Below are 15,366 nucleotides of genomic sequence, written 5' to 3'. Positions count from 1 at the left end.
TCTATCTATCTATCTATCTATCTATCTATCTATCTATCTATCTATCTATCTATCTATCTATCTATCTATCTATCTATCTATCTCCTTTTTATGAGTCATAACCTCCCTCAGGAAAAGTCTTTTTTTTTATTTTTACTCTTGTGCAGATGCTGTCCTTCCTTTTCCTGCTTTAACTTTGATTTATGTTTGCAATTGGTTGTGTTACAACAAGCAGCTATAAAATAGCTAATATTATAAGTTTATTATAAGTTGCAAGAACTTCAGTAAAGAAGCTGATAAGTTACAACAAGCAGTGTTAAGTTTTCTTAAGAACTCCTTCCAGTCTCAGATTATACCAACAAAAATGTTCTAAGTCATGCTCAGATTGAGAACTCATATACCAACTTTCTGCTCCACCTCTCTGATTACATTTACTGCCTTTAATGTGATTACATTTCAAATAAAGTTGCTTTTATTCACATACATACGCCTATTTTATTCAGTATAGCTCCTAAGCTGCTTGCTAATAAAAACTGGACATTTTCCAGTCACTTAACTTTTCAATGTGGGTTGCTAGATAAGATAAGAAATCCTTGCTGATGTTCAAAGCATCACTCTATGCGGCAATATTTGTTGGTCCAACGACGACTGCTGAACAACTAAACATTTCCTGAAAAAACATATCCCAAGTTTATAGAGCATATTCCTTTAAAAACAGAAAATATACAGAGAGCTCGGCAGTTGTATGTACAAAAACACCTTGATGACACTGAGTTAAGAAAAAAAGGAACAGTACTAAAGATAAAAGTAGCCCAAATAGTTATTTATTACAACCAAGGTATGTAGAAAGTATTCTGTGAAGTCATATTAAAAAATACGCTACAACTATTTGCTAGGAACAAATAACTGAGGCTTCAATTAACAAAGGCTCAACAAAATTGGACACTAGCCTATTTGAACAACATTTAGCCATCCATTGTGTTCTGCCAGTGATGTGGAGCATAGGTTAAACCCCACAGGATACCTGTTTATTGTTGCTGACCTTGTACATCCCAGTATGATAGTCAATCCATCTCACACTCCACCCTGCTATTGCTTTAATGATGGATTCACCGGGGCTAAGAGGTCAAATATCGAAAAATTAAAGCACTTTAAAGCCACAACAATACACATATAAAATATCCATGAAGATATTTCCAAGAAACGCTGTGTATCAGGGGGGCTGATTTCTTAGTATGTGCTGGTTTTTATTATTGTGGAGAACATTTGGAGTTTAATAAATATGAAAGGTGATATATAAAAGAATTGGTTTTTTTCAGTGTTTGTTATGTGGTCATGCCTGGCTAAGTCTTAATCCTAAATACTTTGCAGTGTTGTGGTTCCCCATTTTTAAAGACTATAACAGAATTCACGCTTCAGTTCCTCAAAATTAGAAGTCTGTATTTGTTTAAAACACTGCTGTATTTGTTTTGGTACATGTGCTTGCCAAACCCAAAGATTTGTACCAAAAGTGTTTTGGGAAATATACAAGTTTGATCCAACTTGGCATGTACAGGTCTGCTGTTCCAAACTGGCAAAGTGAATTCACAGAAACAAGAACTGAAACTGTTAAATATTCTAAAATAGCCAATATGCTCATAAATTGCTAGAGTATATTTTCTGGATTGTAGCTGTAAAAAATGTATTCATTTATTTTTATTTACCATAACAATATGTTACGATCTTATATCAGCAAAGGTTGGGCTAAAATCATATCGAGCTCTAGAATTTAAAGTTATAGTTCAGGTTTTTGGACATAAAGATGTGTTTAACGTTCAGCATCTGTAGCTGAGATTTAATAGTGTCTCTATAGTACAGTCACTAAGACTACTACTGTAAGAAAAGTGCGTAGGTGCAGAGTCTCACCTTCCCTCGTTTTCCGTAGCGGTTCTTTCCGCTGGCTGTGGATGAGCCAATTAGTCTCTTTCTGTTTTTAGGGAACTGTCGTCCTCACCTACAAATTGCAGGGTGATAGTGCTCAAAAAAAGTCTTAATTGATATCAAGGTCTGACAAAGCTCTGGGATGCTTTAAAATTTTTGAAATAGTCTCACAAATCATATGCGTAGTTTTTTTTATCTTATAAAACCTTTAATTAGTTTTACCACCGTGCCAGAAGTACTTTTTACCAGCTGTTTATCAGAGCAGGAGCCTCTGACGCTAGGGACCCGATTTCTGAATTTGAATTATTGGGCTGAGTCCTCTGAAGACCAGATTTGGAGGACTCCTTGTTATGTGGCCGACAAATCCAACCTTCTTTTTAGACTTAGACAACTTTTATTGTCATTTTTTTATTGTCATTTTGTATACACAGAGTCAGGGCTGCTGTCATTTTGAACAGGGGGTGCTGTTCAAAATGCATTATATGATTTTAGAATCATATAATGCAGCCACTATCATCTAGCAAACCAAGCCAATTTCATTGCAACAACACCATGCAGGAAATTTGAACTGGATGTAATCCAACCACGCTAGGCTGGGTTGCTGGTGCTGGGGTTGGACCTGCCACTGCAACTGCCATCTGGGGGGGAGCGGACAGTCTCTTCCTTTTTGGTTACTCTCCGTTGTCCTGGTTGCGGTACTAATGTTCTTCTTCACTGGTTTTGGTTTTCTAAAATAAATCTGGAATGTGTTTCTGTGCCATATTTCTTGCTATCTTCTTTCATTAGGCTATGTAAATTTACTAGTCTGCTGCCGCGAGCGGGATACCTCTTTTATCTGCAACAACTACCTTGCTTGACGTCATAATATCGTAACTTTAGTGAACTTGTGTTGATTAGGTTTCAAAATAATTAAATTAAAATCCTAATACATGTAATAGCAAAATAAAATAAAACATTTCCCGAAATGTTTATAAGAAAGTTATAAAATGTGCAAAGTGTTTCTAATATATTTTTAAAAGCCACTCTCACCACCGGGGGATGCTGCAGAAGCCCCACTTGCGGCCATGCACAGAGTGTATACAAAATGAAATTTCGTTTTTGTAAAGCTCTTGTGACATTTCCATTTTCTTAAGGTGCAGGAGAGATCACATGTAAACATTCTGGGAGAAAAAAATATGGTGCAAAAACAAAACATTTATATGGTCAGTTTGATGCAAGGTCTGTGACATGGTTTAGAGTTTTTCCCAACAGTTCAGCTGTCTTTTGAGGGTGGGAAAGAATCTGTTTCAGAATCTGCTGGTCCTGCATCGAATGCTGCAAAGCCTCTTCCCCGAGGGCAGCAGGGAGAACAGTCCATGGTGAGGTGAGGGTGTGAGGGGTCATTGATGACATCACGGGCTCGTGACACGCAGCGCTAGGGTGAAATGTCTTGCCGGTATTCTAAAGGATGGGTTCTGGTGTATCCTACATAGCCTTGGATATTCAGTGATTCATTGTGAGTCCCAATAAGCCGGCTGCTCAAAGGGAAAAGGTAAATAGCACCAAACAGTGGTGAATATTGGAAGTGGAGTTTATTATGATACAAGTATGAATAGTTCCATCTGAATAGTCGTTTTAAAGGGTAATTGAGAAAGGTTTGTTCTGTCCCTGTGCAAATAGGTTTGGCTGACATTTAAGGACTGATTTAAATATTTCTGCAGTGTGGGGACTTTAAATCTGATATTCACGATGACTGTACTGCTGCTGAAGCTCCTCCAAAATCTTACTAGCACACCGAAAAGAGGTGAGAAGTTAGGTATCCATTCTTTGCCTGCTTTGTGTTTAAACTGTCACGTTTACGTACGGGTAGTGAAAGCCAGAGAATGCTTGACCTGTTTGAATCCATAACAAAAACACTTCCAGCCTCTTTATTTTCATGGACCACGAAGGACCCAGTCCTGGCAGACCACATCCTTGAAGGATGCAGCCTCTGAAATCGAACACACCCCACATCTCACATACAAATAATGAACTATCCCTTTAAGAATCAGATGTGTGTGGAAGCAGATGAACTCTGACCAAGTTCAAGTGCCAAATGACCAAGGCTTTTTTTCTACTGTGTAATTTGAACTGAATTAATCTGACTCTCTTGAAGCCCCATAAGCCCCCTTGCAAACATCACTGTGATAATTTGTGTACATACAAATTCTATCATCCAGGTCATGGCAGCCACAAAACAAACATAAATTGGAGACAACAGGACCTTCGCTCGGTTTTTCTAAAATGGTTACACCCATGCAGGAGTCTGTGTCAGTCCTGGCTATTTGGGCTAGAAATATGCACCCCAATGCTGCACCTAAAGCAGTCCTGACTAGTCCTGCAGGGGATAAGTCAGAGGAAGGCTTTAGCCAACCTGTTCAGAAACAGGAAGGGGTAGATGCTTCTTTGTCTCCTGAATGAAGTTAGAGATGCAATGCGAGGCGCTCAGTCAAATCTCCAACCCTGCTGAATTTAAGCCCGTAAGCTATCTCACACATGGATAAAAACACTTTGGCTGTTGCTGTGGTATCAAAACATCTTGCCTTAAGAAAGAGTTGTTCCAATTTACATTTACAGCAGCAGGGACTGAGTGTGGGTTGTCTCATAAAGACTGTCAGGAGCAGAGAGACATGTTTTTTTTCCCCCCCTGCTTAGATTTCCATCTGCAGCATATAAACACAGAAACAGCTCAGATATATCACCCATGTCCTCCACCAATTAGTGTGTCCCTGGTTCCCATGCCCTCCTCCTTCCTTTCTCCCCCACTGCCTATTCATCATGTTGATGGCTCACTTGGTGATGTTCTAATATTCAACCAATTCTTTTGCATGGAACTGTAGCGAGCCGAAACGGCTGTCTTCCCTCCGGCCTGATTTCCAGTTGGTTAATTAGCTGAAAGACAAGCTGGAAAAACAGTTTGTTTTTATTTCCCCAGTGCAACGATTCTCGTGCAGTTGGACACCGATGCAGAGCACTATTTGTTTGAGAGTTAAAGGGAATTTGTAGAAGAGTTAATTTGTCTTTATGACCGTCCTTGGTCTCTGTTGGTGTATATGTGTGTGTGTTGATAACAGCTCTTGATCCGAAAGCTTATTTTTTTCCCCCAGAAATCCATGCCGTTCATCTTTTCTGTCGCTCTATCGGCTTTGACAAGGAAAGATTTTCTCAACATAATAGATTAAAGGTCACATGGCCAATCAGCATGGCACAAAATCTAATCATAAAAAGGTTTAGGCTATTTTGTGGGGCTTATTTGTAGGCTTTCCCAGTAACAGAATCATATCCATGGCTTTGAACAACTAAGAAGATGTTAAGATTTCAGTTAAATGGCTGCTGAGCTTTGTCAGCAGTTGTACTCTCTGATACAATCACACACAATAAACGATCAGTACCCCTAAAGCACATGAGAGCTCAAATGAGATAACAGAATCATTTGCTACAATGAGCTACAAGATGGTTTCTACAAATACCCAAAATAGATTATTATTTGCTATGTGTTGTTGAGTAAACCCCTAATATTAAAGATCAAGTTATACTGAGTCTATGCACAGAAAGCAGTGGCAGTATTTTTCCTGACAAAGTAGTTCATAGGGCTTTTTTTTTTAACAAAGATAAGAAATAGAAAGTAAGATATTTGTGTTAAAATGTATGAAGTAAAATTAAAAAAAAAAGTCTTAAAAATACTTATTAAAGTAGAGATACCTGAAAAACCTTAGATACCTTAAATCCTCCCTATGAATATGTCTGAATCTTTACTCATAACTATCATTTAATTAGACTGTAGGTAAAGGAAGATGTTATGTAAATATGATGACCTAGAACTCACCATGCTATTGATTTTCTAAAGAAAAATTAACCGATTAGGTTGGGTTTCAGAAAATCGTTGTTTTTAAGAAACCAAACATTCTATGATGCAAAGATACTGCTTTTATTAACACAGCAAGGGTTTCAACAAATCATCAAGGTTTTGTTTTATTCTCCAACATGTCTTTTTGCAGTGCACCATAGATCTATGGTAGCTAAAAGGGTTAGAAGATTACGATTTTGTAAAGTACATAGGTATTGAGAAGTTGTAGAGTTCTGCATTATACTGTGGACACTAGGAGTTACTTTAGTTTCTTTTTTTTTCTTTAACTGTAGAGGTAAAAAAATATGGAAGAGGTTTAGGGCCACTGGAAAAAAAAAGTTAACATGTTTTTTAAATATTATTTCCACTTAATATGGGAAAACTGTGAGATTCTGACTTTAATCTCAGAATTCTGACTTTAATCTTAGAATTCAGACTTTTTCTCTAAATGCTCACAATCTCAGAATGATGAGTTTTTTTTCTCAGAATTCTTACTTTAATCTCAGAATTTTGGATCTTAATGTAGATTGGCACCCTGAAGGAAGAGATGTGAGAGCACTCAGCTTCACTGACAAAGATATGAATTGTTTGAGAGGGCCAGTAACACAATGATGGAAAATTACAGAATTAGGCGACTTTTTAAGTCCTCATCGATGCTATTTCACTAAAGGAAGAGCAGAAGGTGATTAAAAAAAGAGAGCCAGTCTCTAAAAAAAACAAGGCTACAGCTTGATGCTAACATGTTTGTTAGCTATCAGAATTCAGTCAGAATTCTCAGATTAAAGTCAGAATTCTGAGGAAAAAAGTCAGAATTCTGAGATAAATGCAGTTTTAAATAACTAATAAAAAGTGGCAAAAGATTTTCTCCATTGCAAGGTCAATCAGGAAGTAAATGCTCTGCTGAACCATTCATAAAAGAGAATCTTGTAGAACAAAGCAATGTTCAAAATTACTTCCTTTCATCTATAAACTATCATTAATGTTAGTCCTTGTTATTCAGGTTAAGAACTCAATAATTTCAATTCAAAATATTGTGGAGCCCTGTTAGGTATACATTCTGTTGAAGAGTCAGGAAAGCAACTTGCAGTTTCTGGTGTAGTTTGTAACATTGCTGCCTCATGGCATGGAGATCAAGGGTTCAGAATAAGCCTGAGGCCTTTGTGCATTGAACGTTTTTAAGGTTATATAATTACAATATTTAGTTTAGAGTACTTTACCTACAGTAATTTCTATTGCTGATTTAAAGCTTTTGAAATTAGATGGATTTTCTGGAGTTCTGTTTTGTCAGTACAGTATTCACAATTTTATCTTTAAAAGAGGAACAGCAAAGTCATACGTTGTTGTACCATGTGTCTTTTCACCCAATCAGCCTAGAAGGTTTTCAATCTGGTTGGCTGTGTTACCCTCTTTGAGGGATTGAGAAAAACAAAAAATTGAAGCATGTTTGACATAGTTTCACAAAATGTATACTGTATGGGTGAAGCAGTCTTTGCTTAGTACCAGGTCTGTCAGGCTTAAGAGTAAGAGCTAAATTATTAAAGGTGACAGCTATAGCAAGTATGGTAGTAATTGGGAGCGTATATCGAGAACATTTTCAAAGAATATGTTGATGGTGACTTCATGTAGTTGTTGCAGTTGGATGTTAATGGTTGTCATTCACCAAAGGCAATGCTTCTTCCATCACCATTTAAACACACTAGAGATACAACATACTGTGACAGGAGAGTAAAAGCTTTAATTGAAAAGGATATTCATGTCCATGTTTAATGTATCTGCTCTTAAACATTGACAGGAACTGCATCAAACCAACTTTCCTTCAACTATGTAGTCCTCTTAAATGGAATAGCTCATGTTTATACCATTAGCTGTGTTTCTCCCCCCCCTGAGCTCCTGACTCTCCTTTTCTGATAGGTGGATGATCTCAAGGCCAAGCTAGCTGAGCAAGAAGTGGAACTGAAGCAGAAGAATGAGAATGCCGACAAGCTCATCCACGTAATACAATATCTATTGCTAATTTAAATATATCTTGGGCTATGATTTCTTACATCTTAGTTCAATAGTAAACTGAGTTGTATCTTTATTTTTAAGGCCAGGCCTTGATCAATTTAACCAATTGATCAAGTTTAGTCTTTTTGCTCGTCTGTTTGTTTTTTTCTTCTATTATGGACCAAAAGATTACTAGTTCTCTTACTAAACCTCTTTTCCTGTCCTCAGGAGGTTGGGATAGAAACAGAGAAGGTTAAAAAGGAGAAGGCTGTGGCTGATGAAGAGGAGAGAAAAGTTGCAGCTATTGCTGTTGTGGTCGGTGGCAAGCAGAAAGACTGTGAAGAGGACTTAGCCAAAGCTGAACCAGCTCTTCAAGCAGCTCAGGATGCCCTTAACACCCTAAATAAAGTCAGTTCCACTTCTGCTTTCTACTTTTATATGTTTCGTAAATTATGTTTAAATATATAAAAGGGTTACTTTCCTTGCTCTTTGTCTAATAAAAAAAAAAAATAAAAAATCCAGCCTTTGTGGACTTGACTGGTAAGAAAAGATAAGTTAAATCACAGGGTTTAGGCAGGTCTTTGGTAGAATAATGTTGTCTTTATGTTTCGTCGACTTCTCGCTTTATCCTTGCATCCCATGCAGGTTTAAGAGCTGGCATGGGGAATTTCAAAAACACCCTCTGTGTTTAAGAGGTGCTCTCTGTTCAAACAAGCAGAACAGACAGTTCAATCACTGCTCAGGGCTCTCTCAAGATTCCTTAATTAGAATTCTCTGTCGAATCAAAGTCAGCACAGGTTCTTCTTCTTTTATTGTAATCCCCTCCCTTTTCCTACTTTTCCCCCCTCGGAAGACCAGATAGATTGTGCAGCTGCTTAAACTTAATTAAATCATGTATTTCCTCATTTTACCTTCAATGTTCTGTCAATTTTCCTCTTAGAAAAACTTAACCGAGCTGAAGTCCTTCGGTTCTCCCGTGGCAGCAGTGACCAATGTTACAGCCGCAGTCATGGTCTTGACGGCACCTAGAGGCAAAGTCCCGAGGGATCGCAGCTGGAAGGCAGCCAAGGTGATGATGGCTAAGGTGGACACATTCCTGGACTCTCTGATAAACTTCAAAAAAGAAAACATCCCCGAGGCTTGCCTTAAGGCCATTCAACCTTACCTGCAGGTGAGCATTCCTCAATGGCGCCTACCGGCTGGTGAGTTGCCTGCCGCTCTGCTGTAAGTTCTACTAATGAATCCTAATTTTAGCCGGACGCTGATCATAATGACACTGGCGCATTATGGCTGTCAAGCATTCAAATGACAGCCAGGGAAAATCAAGAAGTAAATTAAGTGTTACGAATTTAACAGCCGCCCTGATTATAAGGTTCAATGAAGCAGACAGGAGGTATGCCAGTGCAGTACATAACATTCACACTTGAGTCTCTTCAAAATGTTTATGCCAAATGCTCTTAAATTGAAACTTAATAGTAAGTGCTGTTTCTAGTAAATAATAAACATGGGCAATCCTAAAACCTATATTTAATTAAAACACAAAACTTTTGTTCACAAGTTCGAATAATTTTAATATTGTTCCTCAGCAGTCTATTGGGAGTTTGCCCTGTTTGAATTTCAGACATTTGGTTTGATTGTAGTGACTGTTAAAGTTAGTCACTACAATTAGGGCTGCAACTCATGATTATTTTGCAAATTGATTAATCTATTGATTCTTTTTTCAATTCATTGATTAATAATCGGACAGCAAAAGGTTTCTTAAAGAAGATTTTCTTACAGAATTAAACCAGGTGAAACTAAAACGTTCTGGATGAAGCATACTGACAGACAAAAATGTTATCTAATCTGAAATGAAAATATGTATTTATTTTACGATTTTGGTAGCTCTGTTACCTAAAGCCATGTTTTAAAGTTTCTACACTTCAGTTAACGATTAATCGATTCTTAAATTAGTTGACTATTTCAACAATCGATTTATCCCGATTAATCTGATTAATTGATTTAGCTATGAACACAATAGTAAGACTAAAAAAGCTTTCAGTGCTTTGAGCAGCAGAATAGTGTTGAATTATATGATGAGGAAGAAAGTCATTTTCATAGGCTTTAGAAAGTTAATTTTAAGCATTTCCCTTTACAAGGGGAGCATATTTAAACCAACTGACAGAGGACCGATGTCTGGCCATTGAAGCCACAATTTGAGACAGAACTTGATGCTACAACATGAAAAAGACAAACAAACAAGAAAAAAAACACCCTCCATTTACACCAAGGACTAGATCGAAATTTTTGGCTACACATTTTTTCATTTTTATGCATTTGTTTTTATTCCAGTTATTGCCTACCAAACTAAGGACTATTCCTCCTGTAGTCCATACTCATTATCAAAACACTAATCAGTACAAAATTAAAAGGAGTTCATCACATCCAATAACAGACTTACCTCACATTTAAAAACTAGAAGTATTATTCAAATAACTTTACAGACACAATACAGTTCATTACATACTAACATCACATCTAACTTTTAAGAATAACACTCAAGAAAAAAACAGAACAACTAAATTCTTCAATTAGGCCTATATTATAATAACTTTTAAGAATAACACTCAAGAAAAAAACAGAACAACTAAATTCTTCAATTAGGCCTATATTAGGATTATTTCCTTACTACCTGGTGATTTCCTGAGATTATTTCTTAAAGAAACATGTTTAGTTATTAGTTATATCTTTAAAGGAGTCATAAATTTGCATTTTACTTATACAATCCTTTTGAAATCGACTTTCAATTAATGTTTTATCTAATTTAGGGCACATTTTCATACGCCTTTTTTTTCTTGTGAGGAACTTGTATGTGTGTACACATTTATGTGGAGGTAGAATTAGCAAAGTTAGCATTAACATTGCTGGAATACCAGGTAAAATGTTACACAACCAGCTACAATTACCGACTGCCTGTAATTTAATCCCTGACTGGTGGAATCGCCCTTTAAGGTGGAATAAAGATGGGAGTGAGGAAAGCCAGGAAGGATGCTATCGCCCTTTATATTCCCTCCTTAATAAAGAAGGGCGGTCAAAATCACGCTTTTAGCAGCACACTCTTTTATGGGCATTTCTGGTTTGCATAACGAGCCTAAAAAAAAAAAAAAAGAAGCCACTTAGCACTCTGCAAAATCCAGAGTGTGAATAGTTTTGAATAAAAGTCCAAAACACACATGTTAACATTAAAAGTCAGATTTGTAGGTGATGACTCCTTTAACTTATTCTGAGGTGAATTCAGAAAGGGGGGGGGAATAACAAAAATACCTTTAAAGCCACTTTTGATTGAAAATGAGGTTTAGGGCAAACATTCCTGACACTGATGTCAGAAACGGGTACATGACTACCAGAAAAATCTCACTGAGGACATTTCTCCTGCCTTTTGTTTGATCATTTAAATAAACATAAAAAAAATTGTAATGATTAGTTGCTGTTGAAAGTATTTTTCTTTTCCAGAGAGAAAAATAAACAGAATATTTTATGTTTTCCCATTTTTTATTTTTTTTACTTTAACCCTTTAGAGCAAAGTGTATCATGTTTGATACATGAGTTTTCGAGACCTCTGCATCATCAGTGTGATATTTTTGTTCTCGAAAACCGAGACACCTGAACAGAAAACGTATTAAAGATTATACAGAAATGCTTCATGTATTAAAATCGATGCAAACATTTATCTAATTGAACTTATATATTCAAAATGCATGTTTGTTATTTAATTTGTCAGAAAATTAAACGAAAAAAAAAATAAAACTTTTCTGTCAATTATTTCATGGCCCAGGCTTTAAAAGGTTAAGCTTCTAACCTGGCCACAGTTAGCTTGTTTTAACCTTTCAATCAAAATGTTCTGCCAGATATCTAAAGGGTTATTGAATATTTTATATGCCATATTTGCTTGACATCTAAAGCCCCTTCGGGACATATTTTCAATTAATCTAGCAGCAGTAGAATTTGCTGAATGTAGTCTTAATGAGCACCCAAGTCACACTTCCTCCAAAGTCCCAACAGAATTCTTACCAAGCCTACCCCTCTTATACTAGCATTTAAATGTCACCTTTACTTCATCACATATCTGCACTGCATGAATTCATTCATATTAATAGATTAGTTACAGCATGCTGGAGTTGGTTTGCTCTATATTAAGCTAAAAGATAGTATGAGCGTCAATTTGTTGTGACACTGTCAGTCAACTCCTTGTGCACATCAAAGTAGTCAAGTCAATCACCATAGAGGTAACCATAAGCTGTGCCTTCATTTGTTTTAATTGCTATAGTAAAAACTATAAAAATAGAAGGAAAAACCTGAACATAGTATGAACAAAAAGGGGGACATGCATAGCAAAAATACACTTATTACAGAAAGACAAAGAAATGCTCAAAATACATACAAAAGAAAATAGAAATCTGAAAGATCTGGAAAAATACTTCCAAAAGTCTCATGCCAACACAAAGTACAAAGTGTCACATGACTGTATTTATTTTTGTAACCAAGGTCTAGTATTGATTTGCTTGCTGGCAAAGTTTGCAGCACTGCTCCCTTTAGAAGGTCCTGGATTTAATCCCAAACCCAGAGTCTTTCTGTTTTTTCTAAGTTTGGATGTTGTCCCCCTATAGCCAGTTGACTCCAACAGTTCAAACACATGAATATAAGGTTATTTGGTGGCTATATTGTCCTGAGGTATGTTTGCATGAGTTTTGTCCCCCGATGGACCGCTAGAGATAGGCCATGACCCTAATGAATTTGCCCTGGCACTGATCCCTGTGGTACTCCACAGGAAACCCCGGAGCATGAGGAAGATTAATTATTAACATGAACAAACTAAAATCTGTCAGATAAAAAAGATGTAAACTAGTCTAATGCTGTTCCCTTAATTCCTGTAAAATATTCAAGTCTTTCTAAAAAAATATTATGATCTCCTCTGTCAAATGCAGCACTGAAACCTAACAGGACAAGTACAGATATCTGTGGCTATGAGAATATCCTTAATGACTTTCACCAGAGCTTTTTCAGTGCTATGATGATCTTAAGAAACAGAAAGCCTACAAAAACCTTTTGTTTTGCGACAGGAAGTATATAATTACAGGTATGTTCTAAATTTTAAAAATATGAAGCATTCAAACAAACAAAATAAATGTGCATTTTGATTAATTGCGTGAAAACGTGCAACAAAGCATTGAATTAAAGTAATGTCCAAACATGGGGTAAGTTAAAAAAGGCTCAAACTGGTTTCCTAAGAAAAATATATGAAATTGTAGAAGGGTAGTAGGGGTACTCTTAGCCACTCTACATGGGTTGTGCATATTTTTTCACTGGTTTTGGTCATGTTTATGGGTAATACGTGTATGAATAAAGATGTGTGTAGGCACATGTGAAAGAGAAATCTACTCTGCATATGATTATTTCTGTAGAATTCTAACTTACCCAAATTTACCCCAATTTACCCATTCACCATCTATATTGAGGTGTATAATTGAGCCTATGCAACAAATTTCCCATTGCAAGGTACTGTTTTGTATGTTCTAAAACATTTTATGTTCATCTATTTTTGCTGTCCAGGATCCAGAGTTTCAGCCACACCTGGTGGCTTCCAAATCCTCCGCAGCAGCCGGTTTGTGTTCCTGGGTGATAAACATTGTCAGATACTACGAGGTTTACTGTGACGTGGAACCCAAGCGCCAGGCTCTAAGCAAAGCCAACGCTGAATTGGCTGCCGCACAAGAGAAGCTTACTGCCATCAAGAGCAAAATCAATGTAAGTTGGATTAATGCGTGGAATGAAAGGTTGATTTTAAGCATTTCTACACAGGCTAGAAACATATGGAATTTGATCAAAGTATATCCCAAGTTTGGATAGGCTAAAAAAAGAAAATATTAAAGTGAAAGGGAAAGTTTTTATTTTGATAGTTTGTTCCATTTCTGGCCTTTCCGTGATTACTTCCTCCTTTTGTCCTTGTTCTTTCGTTCCTCTCCTCATTTATTCCTTGTACCCCTCCTTCCATCTCTTCTTTTGTTTTTTCTTTCCTTTCTTACTCGTTTTCTTTATTCTCATCTTTACTTTTTCTTTACCTATGACCCTGGCCTTCTCTCTTTATGTCTACCCTTGTATTTCCCTTGTTGATCTTTTTGTTCTGGCTACCCTTGTGTAGCCTACTTACTTCAGGCATGTGTTTTGCACGTAAATGCATTAAAGTTATTCAACATTCAGTTAAATATCGCTTTATTCTGTGAATACCAGCCTACTTTGGCAAAGTTTTTAGAAACAGTAAAGTGAGCACTAGCTTCCTTAACAGCAAAAAAACGATTTTTTTTATGGCAATAAGTTAACTTTAAGATATTTATTGAGCTCTTTAACTAGGCTAGTAAATTAAGCTGTTTGCTCAGAGAAAATTATGTAATTTAAGAAGAACCTAACAAAATATATGAAAGGGGGACACATAAGTATTTGAAAACCGTTACCATTGAAACAATGAGATTATATCACAGTTCAGTTTGAATTTTCACTTTTAGGATAATTTATTTAGAATAATTTGAAATCAGGCGAAAAGAGCTTAAAGCTTATTTAGAACAACAATTTTTATTTGGGCAAATATTGCAGGTAAACTGGCTTAGATTGGATTAGGATATCTTTAGAGCCCAATTTTCTGGGAAAACGTTTGTACTTATTATCTCATGCAGGGCAGCGAAAAAATGTTAGATTACTTGTCTCTATTTCAGACTTCATGACTAATAAATGTGCTCTATAGCTAATCAAAACTAAACTATCAGATCCAAGTTTTAAGATCTGACTCACCAACAAGTTTCAGACCTTTACACTTCCCCTATATGATTACCAGTTTCCAGTTGGATGTACGCATCCAAAACAGAAAGCATGAGCTGGGAGGAAAGTTTTTATCCGGATCCGTATGGCATCAAGTGGTTTCCATTGTTCCTCCTTTTCTGATGCACTTGAAGTCAACTGCAGTTTGGAAAGTCTGCTGAACACTAAAATGACTCCATCAGTGGTTGGGCCCAGTATCCCACCTTAAGGTTGAAGACTGGGATAGTTGTTAGAGTATTTGAAGCTTAAAATAAGTTCCTCAGCCATGTGATCACGAACACCAAAAGATCACAGGCCTCAGGTAGGCAGGAAGAGAGTTCTTTCAAGAAGTTCCTTTTTTCTTTGCATCCAAGCAAGATTAAGGCAGTTCTGTCAAATATATCAAAAATTAAACAGCCTATATAAATGTTTCTTGTTCCGATCATAACAATGTCTTTCAACTTACAGTATGTTAGTCACAACCCTTTCTAGCCTCTAATCTTTATTTCTATCACTTGTTTACACACACACACACACACACACACACATATATATATATATATATATATATATATATATATATATATATATATATATATATACGTATATATATACAGTGTTGGGAAAGTTCTCTTTCTACGTGAACTAGTTCAAAGTTCAGTTCACACATTTTAAAATGAACTAGTTCAGTTCATAGTTCACAATTCCAAAAAACAAACTAGTTCATAGTTCTTTTTTTTCATTTTTTTTTTTTCATATATTGCTCAATTACACCATAGCCTACTGTA

At 36.4% G+C, this 15,366-nt stretch overlaps 1 protein-coding gene across 1 annotated transcript in view; it reads left to right on the top strand.

The window, feature by feature from the left end:
- dnah9 (dynein, axonemal, heavy chain 9) overlaps nt 1-15,366 on the top strand; it is a 228,899-nt gene that overhangs the window by 132,935 nt on the left and 80,598 nt on the right. Inside the window, exons 55-58 of the mRNA XM_015392821.1 lie at nt 7,676-7,756; nt 7,979-8,158; nt 8,691-8,921; nt 13,340-13,534. Coding sequence (XP_015248307.1) covers nt 7,676-7,756; nt 7,979-8,158; nt 8,691-8,921; nt 13,340-13,534 — 687 coding nt within the window. The remainder of the gene's footprint in view (nt 1-7,675; nt 7,757-7,978; nt 8,159-8,690; nt 8,922-13,339; nt 13,535-15,366) is intronic.

The sequence above is a fragment of the Cyprinodon variegatus genome, unplaced genomic scaffold, assembly GCF_000732505.1.
Source record: "Cyprinodon variegatus isolate N-32 unplaced genomic scaffold, C_variegatus-1.0 Scaffold608, whole genome shotgun sequence".
NCBI classification, from domain to species: Eukaryota; Metazoa; Chordata; class Actinopteri; order Cyprinodontiformes; family Cyprinodontidae; genus Cyprinodon; species Cyprinodon variegatus.
This window is presented reverse-complemented; position numbering and strand designations above follow the sequence as displayed.